The sequence below is a fragment of the Nyctibius grandis genome, chromosome 7 (assembly GCF_013368605.1).
Source record: "Nyctibius grandis isolate bNycGra1 chromosome 7, bNycGra1.pri, whole genome shotgun sequence".
Classification (NCBI taxonomy): Eukaryota; Metazoa; Chordata; class Aves; order Nyctibiiformes; family Nyctibiidae; genus Nyctibius; species Nyctibius grandis.
The window spans coordinates 4481495-4501927 of NC_090664.1; the positions used below are offsets into that span (position 1 = coordinate 4481495).

The 20433-nt window shown below is 39.9% G+C and overlaps 2 protein-coding genes across 9 annotated transcripts in view; one reads left to right on the top strand and one right to left on the bottom strand.

Annotated features, from left to right (window-relative positions):
- BBS9 (Bardet-Biedl syndrome 9) overlaps positions 1–20433 on the bottom strand; it is a 345480-nt gene that overhangs the window by 308331 nt on the left and 16716 nt on the right. For 3 of the 4 annotated variants that reach the window (XM_068405603.1, XM_068405605.1, XM_068405606.1), the window contains exons 1-2: positions 3004–3129; positions 1854–1971 (exon numbers count right to left, since the gene is read on the bottom strand). In XM_068405603.1, coding sequence (XP_068261704.1) covers positions 1854–1965 — 112 coding nt within the window. In that variant the 5' untranslated portion in view covers positions 1966–1971; positions 3004–3129. Of the gene's footprint in view, positions 1–1853; positions 1972–3003; positions 3130–18051; positions 18213–20433 lie in introns of those variants that run through there. The other variant, XM_068405604.1, reaches the window with a different exon arrangement.
- The window catches only part of NT5C3A (5'-nucleotidase, cytosolic IIIA), a 29005-nt gene continuing 12131 nt past the window's right edge, over positions 3560–20433 (top strand). The window contains exons 1-3 of one of the 5 annotated variants that reach the window (XM_068405607.1): positions 3560–3894; positions 16939–16981; positions 19747–19853. In XM_068405607.1, the coding sequence (XP_068261708.1) occupies positions 3757–3894; positions 16939–16981; positions 19747–19853 (288 nt within the window). In that variant the 5' untranslated portion in view covers positions 3560–3756. Of the gene's footprint in view, positions 3895–16938; positions 16982–19273; positions 19376–19746; positions 19854–20433 lie in introns of those variants that run through there. The other 4 variants (XM_068405610.1, XM_068405609.1, XM_068405608.1 and 1 more) reach the window with 4 other exon arrangements.

Below are 20433 nucleotides of genomic sequence, written 5' to 3' on the forward strand. Positions count from 1 at the left end.
AAAGCCCCTCTCCCACTTTCCTGTAGGTCCCCTTCAGGTGCTGGAAGGCTGCTAGAAGGTCTCCCCGGAGCCTTCTCTTCTCCAGGCTGAACAGCCCCAACTCTCTCAGCCTGTCTTCATAGGAGAGGTGCTCCAGCCCTCTCATCATCTTCGTGGCCCTCGTCTAGACTCGCTCCAACAGCTCCATGTCCTTCTGATGTTGGGGGCCCCAGAGCTGGACACAGTACTCCAGGTGGGGTCTCAGGAGAGTGGAGTAAAGGGGCAGAATCACCTCCCTCGACCTGCTGATCAACACTTCTTTTGATGCAGCCCAGGATACGGTTGGCCTTCTGGCCTGCAAGCACACTGCCAGCTCCTGTTGAGCTTCTCATCAACCATGACCCCCAAGTCCTTCTCCTCAGGGCTGCTCTCAATCCATTCTCTACCCAGCCTGTATTGGGATTGCCCCAACCCACGTGCAGGACCTTGCACTTGGCATTGTTGAACTTAACGTGGTTCGCACAGGCCCAGCTCACAAGCCTGTCAAGGTCCCTCTGGGTGGCATCCCTTCCCTCCAGTGTGTCAGCAACACCACACAGCTTGGCGTCATCGGTGACCTTGCTGAGGGCACACTCAATCCCACTGTCCATGTTGCTGACAAAGATGTTAAACAGCACCAGTCCCAATACCAACCCCTGAGGAACACTGTGGGAAGCCTATTATGCCAGAGCAAGAGCCAAGAGGAACAGCTGAAGCTACTTGCTGCTCTCGATGACTTATGTGATACCACACAGCTGTGCCCAAGCAATCAAGAGACATGATGCCACACCCAGAAATCAAGAGATAAAACATCTCCAGGCTCGAGGAGAAGGGGACTGCTAACAGTTCCACAGCAACATCAACATTCACACCTGCTGCAGTGAAGTAACAACTCCACAACATTCCTCAGAACAAGCAGGCATAGATTGTGAAAACCAATCAGCACCTGAGCTCCAACCAGCCCACTTCAACATTAGGAAGCAGTCCACAACAGAACACCACTCATCACTGATCTCCACTTAGACACAGAGCTGTTGACCGCAACTCTTTTGAGTGCGACCATCCAGCCAATTCCTCATCCACCAAGTGGTCCATCCATTAAGCCCATGTCTCTCCAATTTAGAGACAAGGATGTCATGCAGGACAATGTCAAGTGATTTGCACAAGTCCAGGTAGATGACATTAGTTGCTCTTCCCTTATCCACCAACGTTGTAACTCCATTGTAGAAGGCCACCAAATCTGTCAGGCATGATTTGCCCTTAGTGAAGCCATGTTGGCTGTCACCAATCACCTCATTTTCCATGTGCCTTAGCATTGTTTCCATGAGGATCTGCTCCATGATCTTGCTGGGCACAGAGGTGAGACTGACTGGCCTATAGTTCCCTGAGTCTTCTTTTTTTCCTTTTTGGAAAACGGGGGTTATGTTTCCCCTTTTCCAGTCAGTGGGGACTTCTCCAGACTGCCATGACTTCTCAAAAATAATGGATAGCAGCTTAGCAACTTCATCTGCCAGTTCCCTCAGGACTTGTGGACGCACCTCATCAGGTCCCCTGGACTTGTGCACCTTCAGGTTTCTAAACATCTTAATTCTTGCTTGTGTTGGAACTAGATGCTCTTTAAGGTCCCTTCCAACCCAAACCGTTCTACAATTTATGAAACGTACAAATGTACAAAGACAAATTGCATTGAATTTGTCTTCTTAAATCTACAAGACATTAAGGATAGCAAACTTTAAACTAACTAGCCTGGCTAACAAGCTTTCAGTATGCATTGGTCAAAGTAAACCTGCAGCCGCATAGCTTAAAGGTCAGCAACCATGTAATTCTGAACTTACCTTGTCCACTGCCACTATTATCAACATCAGCAACACACAGACAGCCTTGGTCAAAATCTTCCTTTTCTCCAAGTATGGTGGACCACCAGTCTCTAGCTTTAAACAACGACATTCTTTACTGAAAAGGAAACAAACCATTGTTAAGGTGTACACTAATACATATACAGCTGTTTATACAAACAACTTTTTCTTTGTTAGCAACAACTATTGAGTATACTCCATCTCTTAGCTTCACATTGCTTTAGTGTGAGCTAAATAAATGTTAATTTCAGATGTCTTGGGTTTCTAGCTATATGGTTCAGAAAACAACACTGGGAAACTTCTTGTCATTAGTTTACAAATTAGTTGTGATAGACACTGGTAGTTACATGAAGAAAAAGCAAAAAATTAACAGCTTTTTTAAATTGTAAAAGCCTTCTATAACAAGCATTAAGAAAGTAATATAAGTATTCAAAGCCACAGAACTGATGTTTTCTCTCTTACCAAGGAGTACCAGGAAAAAAAAAAAAAGATTCTGATGCAAGTCTTCTGCAAGAGAACTTACTTTTATAGAAGTAAATGAAGATGCAAACAGACAACATCAAAACCTCCACCGAGTAATCGCCTTGAAGACGCCCTAGTGACACGGCTAAAGAACTCGGTCAGACAGGGCACAAATCAGCTTTTCTGCTCCCTACCTGCTGTTATTTTAAGAAGGGGGGGGGCAGGGAGAAGAGGCGAATCCTTTTGCAGGCGGCTTGACAATAACTTTAGTTCAAAACTCGCAGCTCCACGCCTGTGCTCTGCCAGGAGCGGGACAAACCCGCACACACTCGACCCCACACCGCGGAGGAGGCGAGGGGCAGCCGCGCAGCGCCAGCTCCCGCGGTTCTGCCCGGGAAGAAGGAAAGCTGAGGAGCACAGCCCTTGCTTTCCTTCGGGGCAAACCCAGCCCGCAAACCCGCACCTCTCCGCTTTAAAGGAAACCGCGTCCGGCAAATAAAAACGTTTATTTTTTTCCCCTCAGGCGGTTACCATCGTTACGCCGGCTGCACCCGAGGGCAGGCTGGCGGCAGCACAGCCCTCCCCACCCGCCCTTTCCCTCACAGAGCCCCTCACGGCTGCAGCACCCACAGAGGCACAAGAGCGACAGAGACCGGCGGGGGCTCACCTGGGCGGGAGGCGGCACCTCCCGGCCGCGGCGCGGCCCGAGCTGCTCCGGGCCGGCAGCCCCCGCCCCCCGCGGGAGCTCCTCGTTCGGGCGCGGCCTGAGGCGAAGCAGAAGGTGAGGCACAGACCAGCAGCCTCACAGCCCCCTCCCCACCGCCGCCGCCATCTCCAGCCTCCCTCTCACGGCGTATTAAGTACCAGCCGCGCCCCGCCCCGCCCCGCCCCTCCCCGCAGGGCGGGAACTCGACACGGGGAAACGTAGTCTGGGAAGCGGCGGGCCGGCGCGGCGCGCGCGGCGGGCCCTTGGGCTGTCTCATTTCTTCCCCTGCGGGGGGGGGTAGGGGGGAAGAGAGGCATTCCTTTGTGATTCCTGAGGAACAACCTAACCGCCCGGCTGGTACTTTCGCTTTTTCAAAGCCCTCACAGAAACCTCTCGCCCTCGAGGGCGCCCCCGGCGGCGCCCTGCTCCACCAGGCGTCCCCCTTACCCCCCCCCGCCTTTTCCTCTTGCGTGGTACCGCCGGCAGGCCACGCGCGCGTGACGTCTGGCGGGGAGCCCGCGCTGAGGCCGAGGCGCGTTGCTGCGGGGGGCGGGCGGGCGGCGCGTGGCGGCTCTGGCGGTCGGTGGGGACCCGCTCGGGCCGACGCTGAGGGGCACCCCCTCCACACCCCGCTCCTTCAGCGACGAGGGGCCGCCCCGCTTCCCCCCCCCCCCCCCCCCCCCAGCGGCTCTCGGCGCGCCCCTGTGAGCTACCATGGACAGGACCGCCGTGGCGAAGATGGGAGCGGTGGCCAGCGCCAGCGTGTGCGCGCTGGTGGGCGGCGTGGTGCTGGCCCAGTACATCTTCACCATGAAGAAGAAGACGGGCAGGAAGACGAAGATCATCGAGATGGTACGTGGTAAGAGGCTGAGAGCGGGGGCGCGCAGAGGAGGCCGGCGCCCCTCCGCACCCCGCCCTTCTTCTCCTCAGGCCGGCGCCTCCGTGGTGGGCCGGCTTCCCCCGGCCGCCCCAGGGGACGCGGGCGGACATCCCTCCCGCCTCCCCAAGGCACCCGCCGCCCTCCAATACCGGCCACTCGCCCAAAGCACGCGAGTCCCTCCTTCACGTAGGTGCCCTACAGATCCTGCTGTAGGCCGTTCGCCTGCTGGCTGGCACCAGATGTTAAGACAGGACTCCAGATGTGCGGGGCTGTCTGTATCCTGCCCACCCCTTGAGGCGAAGGGGCAGAGGAGGGGTGTTGAGCCCCGTTTCTGATCATAAGGACAGACGCTGGAGGCAGGCGCAGCTGTGCCACCACAGCATGATCCACTAGCACTAGAAGTGCTCTGTCCTGGCCTGTCTGTCCTATACGTACCTATGCGTAAAGCTATAGGTCTTGGTGGTAATTTAAAAGCCTGCTTGTAACTTGTTTAAAAGAAAAGGAGCGGGGGGGGGGTTCAGCCATCTGTTGAAACTGGAAAGCAAAATCTGTTCACAGTTACTATAAAAGGAAGCTGGAGCTCGCTCTCACCTGCCCTTGTTAAACTTGTTATTTAGGGTATTATTTAAATATCTGCTTACCAGTAGCTGGATGGTAAAAGGTTTTAGTTGAGACAATATGCTGATTACATTGAAATCCTTCAAAATTTGAGTTTATGATTTGGACACCACTGTACTGAAGAACTGAATTGAAATCATCAAGTCACTTGATGTTAGCCAATGGATATTTTGTGATCTCCGCTGCAAAACCTTACTAAAAGCTCAGATTTTTTTTTTTTTTTTAAATTATACATGGAAACATAGATTTTGCTAAGACCTAGGATTCTGTATGTAAATTGTGGACTAACTCCTCACTTGGCCATGTGATGAAACACTTGCCCGTGGAAGTCATACAATGCAGTTTGTGATAATGCGGGTCCAGAGAAGAATTCCACTGTGCGTTTCTACTAACCATAGAATCATCATATTTACTGTTGAAAAAATATTTGCATGCTGTTTCTAGGTATCTCTCACATCAGTCAACAATTTGGAGGGGGGTGTCTTGCTTTTTAGTTTCTGTGAGCCCACTTACAACAGCTTACAGGAGAGCAGAAAGTTTGGATCACCACTTTAGAGAGGTTTTAGGTCTATTTCTAAAAAAAAAAAAGGGCTTTGGACTCTATGGTAGGATTTTACAAAACTCATTTGAAAACTTACAGTGGTATAACAGTGGATAACTGTAAATTGTTCTTTTTTTAATTCTAGTACTGTAATAGTAGAACTTACTTTAGCGTTATGTGGACAATAAAATAACATTTAAAAGCCTGATCCTACAGGCACTCAAAGGGGGGAAATCCAATAGTTTCACCAACTCCTATTCACAATGTTCTGTTTGAGCTGTAGTTCAGAAAGTGCCTAGTAGTTGCTAAGATGTATCTGTGTTAACTTTCTGTACAATGTTTAAATGCTGTTTTGGCTGGGAAAACGTCAACTTCTATTTTTGTTGCAAAGACTTTGCCTTTGGTAGGGAAAAAAATCATTACGCCAGTGTTAAATTGATTTCTGTTAAGTGAATTTCTTAAGTATGTACTTCAGATAACGTTTTCAGAGCTATGTTCTTGGACACAGATCTGTGATCCTAAATAGATTCTTGCAAAAATTCTGCTTTTGTGATCAGTGCTTTTCTCAACTTTAAATTGCAAGGGAAATATAGAGCTTGTTCAGAAACATTTGAACCAATTGAATGCAGCACATTAATACTATCTGCTCACTTAGAGAGCTAGCAGTTCAACCTGTATTCAAGTTGGCAGCTTCCTCAGCTAACAAACATCTTTAGTTCATCAGCTGCAAGTCGTCTTTTTGCCTCAAGGAGTATTTTCAGTGGACACGTGCAATCAGGCTGTGAAATTTATTTGAAATAAGCGAAATAGTTATGTAAACTTCATACCAAGGAGTTCAGTTTGTCAAGGAAGGGCAAAAATGTTTTTTAGTGTTTTACTTGAATATGCTGAATTCTGGAGAACTTCCTGGAAAAGTTTTATCCACCAGTGTAGATTTGATTCAACATTTGTCATTTACAAGACACTGTATCTCTTTTAGTTTATCACAAAAGAGACCTTCCTTTGAGCTTTGGCTGCTGTTTCCAGTCTGTAATGTAGTGTAAGTTGGAGGGGAAACAATACTCCTTTATTGAAATGTATTTTTTCTAATACACAAGTTACTATACCAGGCAGGTCTTCTGTGTTAGATTAAAATTAAGGGACTCTTCTTGTATTTTTGGTAGATTTTTTTGGTTCAAGTTTTCTTTGGGAAAGATTACACTTTGGTTTTATACCCCCATTAGACTCAGAATTACTTTGGTTTATAACTTTTATCAAAACCAGTGGGGAGCAGACCTATTTACACCTTAGTTATGTGACTTTAATTCTCACCAATGAAATATTCTTTCATTAACTACAGCAATAATTTTTTTTACTTCTTTTCTTAGTTAAAATAAAATTAGATTAATATAAGACACAATTATAAGTAAAAAGCTGACTTATAGCAGTGTTTAAATCTAAAGTGACCTTTACAAATCAATTAGAATATCTATAAAACAAGTTAATATCAGGGATTATGATGCCAAGAATGTTTAACGTGAAGAAATGTGGAAAGGATTCTCAAGCGTTGTGGAAAATATAAGGGTAACCATGTTTCCTTGTTGAATAACAAAAATCAATAAATTCTTAAATATCTATCTCACATTTCAGTAGATGAATTATCTTGCAAAGTAATTAGTCTGGTACACAAATTTCAGCTTAATAAAGACATGATAAAATTACTGCATCATATTTGGAAGCAAAGGTTTAAGTTTGGGATTAAAGTATTAATATTGTGTCTTCATTGACCGTCTGAAGTTTGCAAATAGGAAATTTCCCTTTGGCACTAATAAATGTAGACAGAGTTATTTCAGCTCCATTTGTGAAGTAACAGAGGCATTAATAGTAAATAAGTCACATGAAGTTTTACTCTGTGTGTTAAGAAACACCTACCTCCCAAAGCCTTCCGTATTACCTTGCACAGCCAAATTGCCATTTCTGCTGAACTGTAAAAGTATTCCTACAGTCAGGTGAAGGTAAAAGCTGCAAGGCTGCTAACTTCAATTTAAAGAGGAGGTTAATAATTAATTAGATTCTTAAAGTAACTTATTAGATAATGTTTGATAGCTACTTTAAAAAGAGATTAAACCTTACAGTAACACTCAATCTTTTGGATTTTTCAGTCCCCAGACAAGTTTGCAATGAAGTTGTGGATCCTTGTATAGCAAATCAGTTCTATTGACAATAGACTTTGGTTTCTTGCTTACTCTTTGCAAAGCCTTTGGAAACTCAGCAGAAAAAAAGGTGTTCACAAACTAGAGTGAAAAATGTTGCCTAAGTCTTTCAAAACTGCTCATCCGTAAGGAATAGCCCATACTAACTAAAATATGGGGTTAATATAGGAAAAACTACATTTTGATTAATGAAGAAACAGTATTTTTTTATTGTTTGTCTGTTTCATAAACAAAGTTATTAGAACTTTGGATTTCTTTCAGCAGCTTGTTCCTCACTCTTCAATTTTGGAGCTTTTTATTGTATTTATTTTATAAGGATTGAGAAACATTATAGACCTGGTTGAAAGCAGAATACCTTAAACTAAGACTTAACTCTCTCAGGTTTATTTTCCTGAAAACTGGGCAAACGCTTAGTTACGTTTGTCTATTTCTCCATTCTGCCCCTGAAGTGAGAGGATCTAATTACCCGAAAAACAGACTTTATATCAAAGTTCAACAACAGCAAATTAAAAATCAACTTAAAAAGCAGTTTCTCGTTTTACAGGAAACTTTTAAGCCAGGCACAGTTAAACGTCTCTGGCCAGTTTCCTTTTTAATATGTTGGAGGAGGAAAAGAAGTGCATGGATTTTTGCAGTATTAGAATTTACCTGGAGAGAAATAAGCAAAGGAATAAGAAGTGAGGTAACTGCTATTTATCTACTTTCCTAAGAAGTAAAGGAGCATATTCTGTGAGTGTGACTGTCATAGGGTTTGTGTGGGGAGATTTTTTTTTTTGGTATTATTATTTTCTTTTACTTGCCACTCTCTGGTGAGACTGGCTTCTTGTTTCATAAGGTTCATCCACAGATGAAGGATACAGACCTTTACAACTGGCAGCAATCGCATACTACTCCACTTCTTTATTCTTGTCTTCTTGTTAGTAACTAGTTATAGGAACTGTGACGTTACTCTGGCATGAGACATTGATGACCCCCAAGTGGAGAATGAAGTAAAGGAGTATGTAACATGTAGCATACATACGACGCTATCCTTCAGGAATCTAAATGGCTAGTGTGTGAAACTCCTTCATACGTACTTTTTCCTGTACAAAGAGGAAGAAGGGTTTGAGCCTGAGCAAACTGGAATCAATAAAAGGGGAATGGAAGGAACATGGACTCTCTCTAACGATCACCACTGCAGGACGTTGTCACATTCTGGGTATTGCAGTGATAACACTTAAAATGTCGTGATCTTGAGAGCTATCCAGTGATGTGATCCATGTAGGAATAATACTGTTCCAAAAGAATGGTGGCATGATATAAACCTAAGTAGTGAGAAGTGAAAGAACTCCTGAGACCTAATACTTCCCCCACCTATTGACTTGTGACTGAGAGCCCTTACATTACTAGCGACTAGAGTATTAGAATAATTTTTAGAATATTGTTAAAATTTTAAAACCAAGTTAAATTTCATAAGAGTACTGGAGATGTCATATAACTATTTCTATAAAACTTGGTTTTTGTTTAGACTGTATTCCTCAATAGAAAAATCACATTGACAGAGTGATAAACACCAGCATTACTAAAACAAGGTTGTGTTTTTCACAGGCTTTTGGCACAGATAATTATAATATATAATGACCTAGAATGTGGCTTGTAAAGCAAGTTTACACAGGCCAGGAAAAACACTTTAAGCATATCATGTAGATACCACTTAGATACTAGCAATAGGTTTTTATTCTCACTGTAAAATAATTCAGTTGGAAATTTTAAAAATTTGGATCCTCGGAGAAGAAAAATTGACTCAATTTCAGTGTTTTCTTCTAACACTTAAGAATCAAAAAGTAGCCTACTATACAGATTATGTACATAGTAATATTTTACTTCCTTTCATATAATAAGCTGATACTACAATTTAACCATCTGTTTCAGAAGTAGGTTTTAATTTTCTGAAATGGCCACTGCCTTTTTTTTTTTTTTTTAATTTAGTAGGTCTTGAAACATATATTCTTACAAGAATGGGTATGGAAAATCTTTATTTCTGCATTAGTTCCTTTAGAACTGATTTATCCTAGCTATAGCAGTTATCAAAAACATCATGATGAACTGACCCTAAAAATTGAGCTACAAGGAGTAAATAAAAGTAAATGTCAGGATATGATACATATTGTAGGTATAGGCTCAGAAGAGCTTGTTTGGTGCTTTCTTTTATCTTTTGTATAAAGTCTTTCTCCAAGACAGAAAAGCAGTCCTTCAGTGAATCATTCTGCTCTGGAATATGTTTACCCTTTCATAAATGCTCAGTATGTGTTGAGTCATATTTTCAAGGGATTTTTTTTCTATTTGCAATAAATCTTCATTATTGGTTGAGCTATAATGGCATCTGTTCTATTAAACTCTTTTTACAGATTAAGACCAATAACAAATACTGCAAGTATTAAAAATGTTACTTTTAACTGTCAAACAATATAAGCAATAAGATTTTTTTAATTGTCTGAATATACATATCATTGCAAATTTGTTCATATTATGAATTAAAGTGGCGTAGCATTTCAACAGTTAGTCTTGAGTTAACAAGAACTATCAACTTTTATAAAAAAAAATCTAAATTGATCAATATAGGCATTGAAGAGACCTGGAGTATGGATCCATGCGTTTATAGGCTGTAAATAGCCTATTTATTTAATATATTGTATTTAATTGGAATACTAGCTGTAAATTCAATAGCAATTTTAAATATACCTGTAAATGTTAAAATGACACAATTTGTGTAAGTCTGGAAACTTTTTAAAAATACCTTAACTTTTGAAGTTCTTTCCCTAAAAAAAAAAATAATAGAATAGCTGCCTCTTATTTTCACTTGAATGAATTGCATCATGCAAAATACATAATCTTTTTCTGTGTTGGCTAGTTCCAGTTCACATTAATAGCCTTCAAGCCATCGGTCCCCTTTCTCCCCTCCATATGGTGCATACGCAAGCATATTTTGTGCAGGAATACTACAGTATACTCTTCACTTACTCTGAAGAGTAAGTCTTGGAGAGAGTTTATGGAAAAGTATCAGGAGAGAAGCACACTGTTCAATTTTATTGCTATAATCTGGTGCATGTGTCAGATGGTATTTAATTTTCAAGATTTAAATTTTAGCCGGTTGAGCTGCAGCAGACAGTGTAGAGCAGCAGGTGGCACTAATGTGAATTTTGTATCGGTTTGCACAGTAAATCTCTGAAGATGCATGCACACTATTTTGTAAGTAACCTGTCACTTAAGAAATCCTGTCCCACAACGACTGGCATTTCTTGGCCACTGCCTGACCTCAGGTCAGACACGTACAGAGGAACTGCTCCTGCATGCAGAGGGCCTAGAGTGGCAGCTATGTTTCTGCTGTTTGTCAGGTGCTCAGCGTTGAAATTTGGCTGATCCCATCACACGTGAAGTGCAACTGAGAAGCAGGAATAGCTCACAACTATTCTTCCTAGCCTCCTTTCCTAACCAGTGTGCAAAGAGATATAAGGCCAGCTAAGACTGGGCAAGAGAGTTGGGTAAGTATACTGTTGTGGAGGATGTGGAAAATAAAAGTTAGGACATGAAGCCTAACTTCTCCCCTGGCCTTCTTGCAGTCACGTTACTGTGCAGCAGTTGACCTGTAGTGACTATTTCTTCCTGGGGCAGAGGTCTTTGTAACTGGTCTTCCAGTTATGTTGACCAGTCACTGGACATCAGCTGCTTTCTCTTACCCAAAGGTAATCAGTCACAAATGGTCAGCTGCTGTAAAACATAAGACGACTTACAATGATTGCAGTAGGCAGATTTTTAGTCCCATGTCAATCATGCAGCAGTTTGACTGGCACTGTGCCATCAAGTTGGAATCTCTAGCTGTTGTGTTGGTCACCTCTATCTTAGATTATTTGTGTGGAGTTTCTGACTATTTAAGAAAAAAAAATATCAGTGCTCATTAAAAGTCCACTGGATTTTTCTAATTTGGCTAATCCTTGTATCAATAGTGTGGTTCACTTGACTTAAAAGAAGATGAGACATTTTTCAGTACAAGTGGACATATGCTTAAGGTTGCAGCACATAGGTCAAAGAAGACACCATGTTTAAATACTAAAAGTAACCATATTCTTTTTGTTCAGTAATGCCACAAAAGAATACAGAACTGCACTGACTTATCTCAGACAATAATAAGAAAAATATTTTTTAATAAAATTTCTATAAATTATGTAAATAATGTCTATTGCTAGAAGGAAATGTGGCTTCTGCTTTCATTTATGCCAACCTTTAAAAAAGATAATTAATTTATTTGTAATTTTTTTTTTTAAGGGGTGGGGCAAGGCCCAGACACTGAAGATTCGTTAAGTGTCTGAATATAGAATTTCAGATTTCTTGAGCTGGTTTTGCCACCAAGAAAGATTCCTGTTCAAATGTACTTGTTCTTACTTGGTTTCCCACTCATTAGCTGTAGCTTCCTTCCTGCACCCTTATAAAAAAAAACCTGTTTGTCTGCTTTGCAAATTAGACCACTGAAATAATCCAAATTTATTAGAGCTTTTTTTTTTATCTAAGAGTTTGTTTTACCCCACCTTAATGCTGACAGAATGAATATCACTGAAATGTACTATTAACCCTGGTTCTTTAAAGCTTCCCCTCTTTGTTGGAAACTTTTAGTTACCAGATTAAAAGTGTAGTTTTTACACTTAGCAGTTACTAGTGCAACACTTACTATCCTTGATTGCATCTGCCTTTGCAAGGTAAATCAGTTATGGGTAAGCCTCAATCTGGTCTGCATGTTACCATGGAAAAACTGTGTGTGAAACTGAAGGGTAGGAGTTAGTACAAAGCAGTAGCAGTATTAGTACATTATTAGTAGTATAGTACAAAGTATAGTAGTGGTAGTATTAGTATAAACTGGTTTTGAACATGTCCTGTATCACTTCCAGAGGGCCAATACACAGAGATACAAGAAATAAGGAGCATCCATTTGCATCTTTGAATGGATCCAGCAGTCAGAAACACCCATAAAACAAAGAGACACAGAAGGAAAACAATGCATCACGCCTCAAGTCATCATGCTACCTGTTACCTTTAAAATGGGTGTATGGTAGCTGTATTTCATCTTTAGACTTAATGGATTATTTTTTCAAGAAGTTTAAAGAAGGGTCTGTACTCAGATCCTAACAGTTAAAAAGTTAAATAGTCTCAATGTGTAACTTTAATTGGAATATTGTATTACCACTACATTCTTCCACCAGAATTGTAGTGTCTGGTAATGCATTGTAGATTAAACTTTGTCCTGCTGACTTTGCTTTCAAACTGGGTCCTGCAACTCCACCATTCAAGGGTCAGAGTTTATTTGATCTAGATACTGCATTCTTAAGTTTAGTGAAAAAAAATCCAAGGAGATGTTTTTTTTCTTAGAAGCAGATAAGAGAAGAAGAGAATCAGCAGCAACTGCTTCAGTCCACGCCTTGGGCTTAATGCAAATTCCATGCTAGATAGTGTTACATGAGAAGCTTCTAGGGAGACAAGCACTTAAGTTCTTTCAACGCATGTGCATGAAGATATATACAGGATATTTAATTATAAAAAGTATACATGCAAATGTACAGTTTGGGGAAAAATAGTATAGGTCGTCCAAATTGCATTATTATGCAAGGTGAGCTTTTCCACACCTGATAGCTCATTATGAATTTATAAATATACCACAGTATCTACATACTGCAGTTCTTAGAATTCTGTACTGTTTGCCTAGGTATTTTGAAGAAGGATTAGTTGTACCAACAACCTCACCTGTAGGCATTCGTTCAGTAAGCATTAGATTCTGTGAAACATGAGAGGGAAGTGGATCTTGCAGACAGCCAGACTCCAACATCTATCCTGTTACCATAGCAGTATTAAAGGAAAATGAGAGTACCACTCAAATTCAAAAATTGTAATTTGTCAAAAATGAATTTTCTGCATCTGTGCTCTCTGAAAAAGAACTGGTAGGGAAAAGGAAGGATGGGGTAAAAAATAAGATATTTGAAATTAAACTGAAGCACTATCATGAAGAGCAAATGATTCTCCCTGTTGTCACATGTTACAAACAGGGCACATTGACTTACCTTCCACGAAAGGTCTTGCCTGATACAGATAGTATCATCTGTCTACAGTGGTCTGTAGCGGAGGCCCAGGGAAAGCATAAGAGTGGGGCAAGTTGTCATGGTTTTTCTTTTCCAGAATGATTTCCCAGCCTCCAGCAGCTTGTATTTCAGAGACAGTGTCTATAACTTAAGATGAGCTTTTTTCGTGTTGTTATCCAGTACCTTTTTAAAGCTGTGTAAACTTACAGCATCACCAGAAAGGAATGCCACGTCTTACTACTTTACTTAATTGTGTGACCTGTAGGTGACTCCTTTCATTTGTTTTGAATGTGCCTTCTGTTAATTTTAGTTGATGACCTCTACCTCTTACACTGGAAGAGACAGTGAACAATCTTTCCCTATTAACCTTTTCTATGCCATGCAGTCATTTCTTTTCCATGCTGAAGAATTCTATTATATTCAATTGTTCATTGTATGGAAGCTTTTCATATCATGGCTCATCCTTACTGCCCTTCTCAGGGCCTTTTCCAGTTCTGTTCTGTCCCCTGTAAGGTAAGGAAACCAGAACTGCATTTGGTATTTAAGTTGCAAGTGCATAATGGCTTTATAAAGAGGGCGATCCAGAAAGCATAGGTAAGAATAGGCCCCAGTGAAATGTAAGTATGAAGGCCAAGAAAAAAGGCTCAGTGTTCTTCTGCCCAGGATAGAGTGAGTATCACAACCTTGATTTCTTCTTTCAGTTCTAGTGCTTTAGAAGCTATTTGTAATATTTAAGCATAATATCATAACTTCTTAGTATTGATCTGAGCTTACTTGCATTTAGAATATTTTTATATTCTTTTTTTGGCAAGGGGAGGAGAGGAAAGGTTAAGAAAAAAACATCAGGTTAAATTCTGGCTCAGATAGGATGTCATTTATAGACCATTTATTTCCAAGATACGTGGTTACTGACTGAAGATCACTTGATTATTTCCAGATACTCACTGATTCCTAAACGATACATAACTTTTTTTTAACCTACCAGTTTCAAAGGTCAGTTCTCTCCAAAGTGAGGGAGTGAGAGCAAGCAAAGCAGAGAGATGAGGTGATTCCCCTAACATACAGTTGGAGGCAAAAGATGGCTGCCCTCAGCTGTATTCATTCACAATCCCAGAATCTTCAGACCTGGTTCTGTATGGTTTGTACCATATATGTTCTCTCATAAAGAGACTAAATTTTTGCTTGGAGTAATAACTGACAGGAAGAGATCACATGAAATACTGGAAATTGAGGCCCTACTTACTATTAGTTCTTCGTAGACTTCTAGAGAGGATTTGAAATATTGCATAAAGTGTTGACTTCTGTTGCCACAGTTGTTACAGTTCTGAGTTTTGTAATGTGTAACAGTATCTCTGTGTTTGAGATATATGTCTTTGATTAATGTGTAAGTCCATCAAAACCTCTTAACCCTATGTTCTATTACCTGGACTTCAAGATACCAAGTCGCCAATGTATTTGGCTTGCCTTCATGCCTTTCTTGGAAGTTTCAAAATGTCTGTTAATTTAGCACCAGCAGAGATCTCTGCTTTTAGAGTGTTTTTGTAAGCACAAGAGGAAAGTGCATAAGGGACAATGATGCTGCAGTATCTTTTATTCTCTCTCTATATGGAATTGATCTGAACAATCAATTCCATATAGAATTGGAAGTCATGGCTTCATACATGTTTCAAATTGATGCTAAAACCTTTATTCACTTTAGATTTACAGAACTGCAGAAACTGGTTAAAAAAAAAAAAAAAACACACAAAAGACCCCTCCTAATTCTGACCTCATTATAGACTTTCATAGAGTAACCACCTGAGAGATCATTAAACCAGAATAATTTATCTCACCTTAATGTAAACTAATTATTGTTCTTTTCCACTGCTTAAAATCTTTGCTTAGTCCTAATGAAACTGATGATCTACCCCATGCTTAAAACATGCACAGTTATCTTGCTGAATTAAAATGTGTCTTTATGTAGCCTTGTTTTTTTAATGAATGACAGTGGTTTTATCGAGATGATACCATTTTTCAGTGAGTGCAACATCATAGTGATTGTTGTATTAAACACAACAAGAATAAATACTTAAGAAGTTTAGCTGTTCTTTATACATTTGAGAGTATGTGTTAGCACTGATAACTTTGTATGTTCAATATAGTCATAAATGGTCAACTACTATAGATGATCACCAGTTTTCTCTTGTAATGTGAAGAAAGATTGATCTCTGATCAGATCTAGAAAATCTCTATCAAATAAGGTTGCTAAATATATCTTGTGATACAGTGTTTCCCTCTAATCTGTTCTGCACATGGATTTATTTTTGCCTTTTAAAAATGTGATAGCTGAGTAGACAAAACAAATTCTCAGCTAAAATGGTACTGCTGAGTCTTAAAACCATTCAGGCTAAGCCCCTCCCCTTCTTAGCATGTGTCTTCTCTGGATTTATCACAATTTCATCAATTCAGTCTTTCTTATCACTTTTCCATACCAAGTGCTGTTCAAGCTCTTTCTGTTTAAAGAATCTCTTACATTCCTCATGAGTCATCTCTATAATAGACACACAGTTTCATATACAAATAATATTTCTGTATTGCATCATACCAGCTGTAAATACGGCTAGCATTTTTTTACTCCAAACCTGTACTGGAAAAATAAGTGGTATCCAAAATTCCTGCAAGGCATCCTTCCAAACCTTAGTTTATCCCAGCTTCATCAAACTGAACATTTCTTATTTTCCTTGTAATTGTCACTTACAATTATAAAAAGTTATTGCTGGAACTCAGTTCACTAGGGCATGAATAAAAATTATGTTTGAATTAAATTCTTTTATGTTGGTTCCTTCTTCTTGGTTTTGGTACTTGAGTGCTAAGGTTCAGTTAGCTTCCCCTGACTTGTGGAGATTATATCAAGTAGTCTGCTTTGGGAAATATGTGCTACGTAGACTTATTACAAAAGCAAAATTAGAAAACAAATACAGCACCTTAACATTTAAAATTGATCCCTGCAATAAAACAATGTATTGCTCAAATAAATTTGGGCAATATGCTAAATATACAGGGATATATTCAAAGTTGTTCAGTTGTAGTAGGCTCACTAAACAAGAATAAAAGGTAGTAAGCTCATGAAAAGCCACTACCTAATGTTTGTACTGTAGACAGGGTTCAATCACCTCTAATTTTTGTAGCAAATACTCTAAGGAACAGAAATTACTCTTAAATATGACCTCTTTCTTGATCTTTAAAAGCTGATGTCAGTTTAGTTGAAGTATTCAAATTTTACTTAAAAAAAAAAAGTTCAGGTTACTTGCTTATATAACTTATCTGTGCTGTGTTCATTTCTTTCCACAAATAGGTGTAACTTAGGGCAGAGGTGTGTAAGGACCGGCAGAACCAGTTTTTCGTTGCTTCAGACTAAGACTTCCAGTGCTTCATATTCTTTGAGAGTATGAATCTCTACAAAACAAGTCCACCTAACACACCGCCATGTAAAGTTGAACCTTTTCCTAGTCTTTTATGAATGACAAGTCACCTAATGTTTTAAGTGTTGTTCTTTATTTTTTCTCTCTCTCTTTTTCTGCATAGAATACTCTGCAGGAGAGATATGGCCCTCAGCCAAAGAGAAAAGGTTGGAACCTTTCTATCTGTTGAAATAGCTATACCTCTTTAGTTCGTGGTTCTTAAAATATATTTAAATGACCTTCAGCATTGTGAGAGTAGAAATGTCATGCTGCACTTTGTTTCTCTCTCTCTAAAAAAGAAGTGATAATTTTAATTCATCTCTTACCAGAAGTTAAACACTGTAAACAAAATGCTCAACTGACTCAAATCAGCAGTAACAGAACATGGTCAGTAGTAGCTATTGTAATTAAAGTGTTTGACACAAAGGTTTCTTAGAGTTGCAGAGATAGTCTTCCTTGTTTTGTAAATGAGGAGTTTCATTAAAGTGAAAGTACATTGTTGTTAGAGATACAGTAGATGTTTTTCTAAGAATTAGGTGTTGGCTGTATTAATGTTTACAGCAACTTTGCTCACGTCATTTTCTAGCTCTTTCACTAACACCGTAATCATTCATTTAAATTGCTTTCTAATTTGTCTGCTATACCAAAAATTAGTCTGTAAAAGTTGGACTTAATTTCTGCAACTCTTTTCTTCAATCTTCAATCATATGTAAAAAAAAAAAAAACCAAAACCAAAAAAACAGTAAACCATCTTTTTTGTTTCCCCAACTTTCATAAAGAGCAAGCTGACTTTCTTTAAACTCTTGATAGCATTAGAATTAATTTTCTCACAGAATCACATCTGAGAAGTACCAGAGTATCAACAGGCCAGCCCCACCACCCGCCACATCCCAGTCTCACCTGTGAGGTTCACAAGACTCATTTATATCAGTCCCATTGTCACCTTTGAGATATATAAAAGCTCAAAGACAGGTACTTTGCAAATTGAATGTGTAAAGTGATGCCTTTACCTGAACTACATGGTTCATCTAGCAGGCATATTTTACTTCATTGTTCATAAGACTTTTTAAAATACTATAAAAGGTAATATTCCCTGTATGTTACCTATTACAACAGTGCACAAATGCTGTAACAAGTAGATTAATGGGAGCTGCGAATCCTGGCGAATGCCAATGCCAAGTAAGTTCAATTTACTGTATGTAGTCTTTGCAGGAATTATGTTACATTTTGAACATACCTTTTAAGCTGTTTTGCTGCTTCAGGATACAGCAGACCTTAACACGTACATTTTGAGGGATCTTGTTCAATTCTGAGAGGAGTGTTGATGAAAGTTGCATGCTTTGCATCAGCTGAAGTATTCACTAGTTGTTTCATTGGGTGAAAACACAGAGAGCATAACTGAAAAAAATGAAAGTAGTCTGAGGAATCCTGGCAGAGTACATACTGGCCTACAGCTGGAATGTGAACACAAAACATATGGATCCGCTGTACCTTTCAGAAAGAGTCTACTGATTTTTTTTTTTAAATGTAGAAAAGCAGCACATCCTCCTTAAAAGGAAATTTTTGTAACTAATGAATTTCTAGAGTCCTGGTAATGTGGGGGTTCTTTTTATAGCGTTAGGGGGTTTGTATGTGCTACACTACTAACCTGCCCTTGCTTCAGTTCTGACAATTGCACTGGTCACATTCATGGCCACATACAAATTGGGCTGATATTTGTGGTTGGTTCTGGCAGCCTGAAGTAGTGATCATAAACCTAAGGTTGAGCACGAATTATGGGGTAGTATAGGGAAGCTTGCACCGTTGCTATAGCAATAGTTAACTTCACGTGACACTTCCAAGCATTTACACAACCTCAAAGCGTAAATAAGATTAGACAACACTTCCTTCTTCCTCTCACAGGAAAAAAGATTCCTTTTAAATACATCTTCTGTGTCATCTAGTTACTGTCTGACAAACTTCTCAAAGCAGGTTGAGCCGCCTTGTCTCAAAAATCCTGACAAACAAGCCTCCTTGATTTCCTGTTTCAGTATCACATAGATAATTGAAGTCATAGCAAAGACTAATTAAGTAGTTAATTTGCTGGTTTTACACCAATAAAAGCATGTTCCCTTGTAAACGTTAATGAGACCATGTCAATGAGCTGTAAGAAATTTGGGGCACTCTGCTACAGGAAATCCTAAAATACTCGGAAAGATTTTGTAAAAGGGCTAAAAAGCAACGAAGTAGTAAACTTCTGCTTTGATAAACAAGCGTCTTCCCGTGTTAGAGCAGTCCAAATTCGCCTGCTGCATGCATGAAAGCTGTTCATTCAGTGAAGGTCAAAGGTCTTGTTGTTGGTACACCAGCTGATCATCTGTAAGCCTGTCGGGCTGTACTGCTGAGCATAACAAACTGCCCTGCATTGCTGATGTGCGTCACAGGGCCCTGGGGTTTTGCACGGGGATTAGTCAGGCTGTATTTGGAAACGCCCTCAACTGCACCTTGTGCTGCTATATTAGTGTTTCTCAAGCAAGAGGAATTTTCTTTTGCTTCTGCAGCTGCTACTGCAAAACCCTCTGGTAAGTGTGCGCGGCTTCTGCCGACAGGACTGCCTGCGTTTTTAAGCCAGGGTTATGAGCTGAGGCATTACTTAACAGTTGTTTACTGTGACAAATTGTCTCTTTAAAATAACAATTTGATAGCACAGAATTGGCAACAGCATTGAAGGATAAATATATTTACCTGTTTTTATTGAATAGGTTAATTCAACTTAAATGTTCCTCTACTTTTAAATATGTATCAGAGTAGTCTGAAGAGTGGTGGGTATTTTCAGAGTGATGTAGCTAAGTACCGTGCATGTCTGCTTTTATTTCTATACAGCAGGAATAGCAAAGATCCCATAATATAGCAGACCAATTCTTAAAAGGATTTGGTTGGTTTTTGTTGGCAGCCTGTATGCAAGCCCTGCATCTCTGGACTCTGCTTGCCACCTATGCTGTTGCAGTAGGACAAAATCAAGGACAGAAGAATCGGGAGTGCCCTAAGCTCAACGCACAGGTACTCTCCTTTAAAAGCACAAGAGGAAACACTGTTATGTTTTCTGTGAACGGTCTCTCTCCAGATTTTTTATATGGGGTTTTTTTCCAAACTAAATATCACAATCCAGCACATTAAGTGTTAAAAGATGTAAGTAATTAAAATAGGAAAATTATTTTTTTATGCATCCTGTTCCATTTCCTAAAATAGCTGAGGTAGTGAAGCTCCAATTATTTCATATAACTTGTGCTGGGTGTCTAGTTTTGCAGCATGTTATCAAGCAACTGTTTAGATATTCAATTTTCTGTTGTTTCATTTCTATAATAACTTTTGCCTGTTTACTTTTTAGATAAGTAGTCCTAAGGCTATTTCTTGGCAAAACTACCAGAAGAGTAATTTGGTAATTACTAGTTACTAAGGATTTCTTACCATATTTGAGTTTATATCATATGAATATAAAACATAGTATTTTTTTTTTGTTTTGTAACTATAAATTAATAAATATCTGTCCTGATCTCAGGTTGCTAGCGGACTGCACGATCACTAGTGCAGTTCTCCTGACCAGCTGCACATAATGGAGTGACTGATGTGACTGCACTCA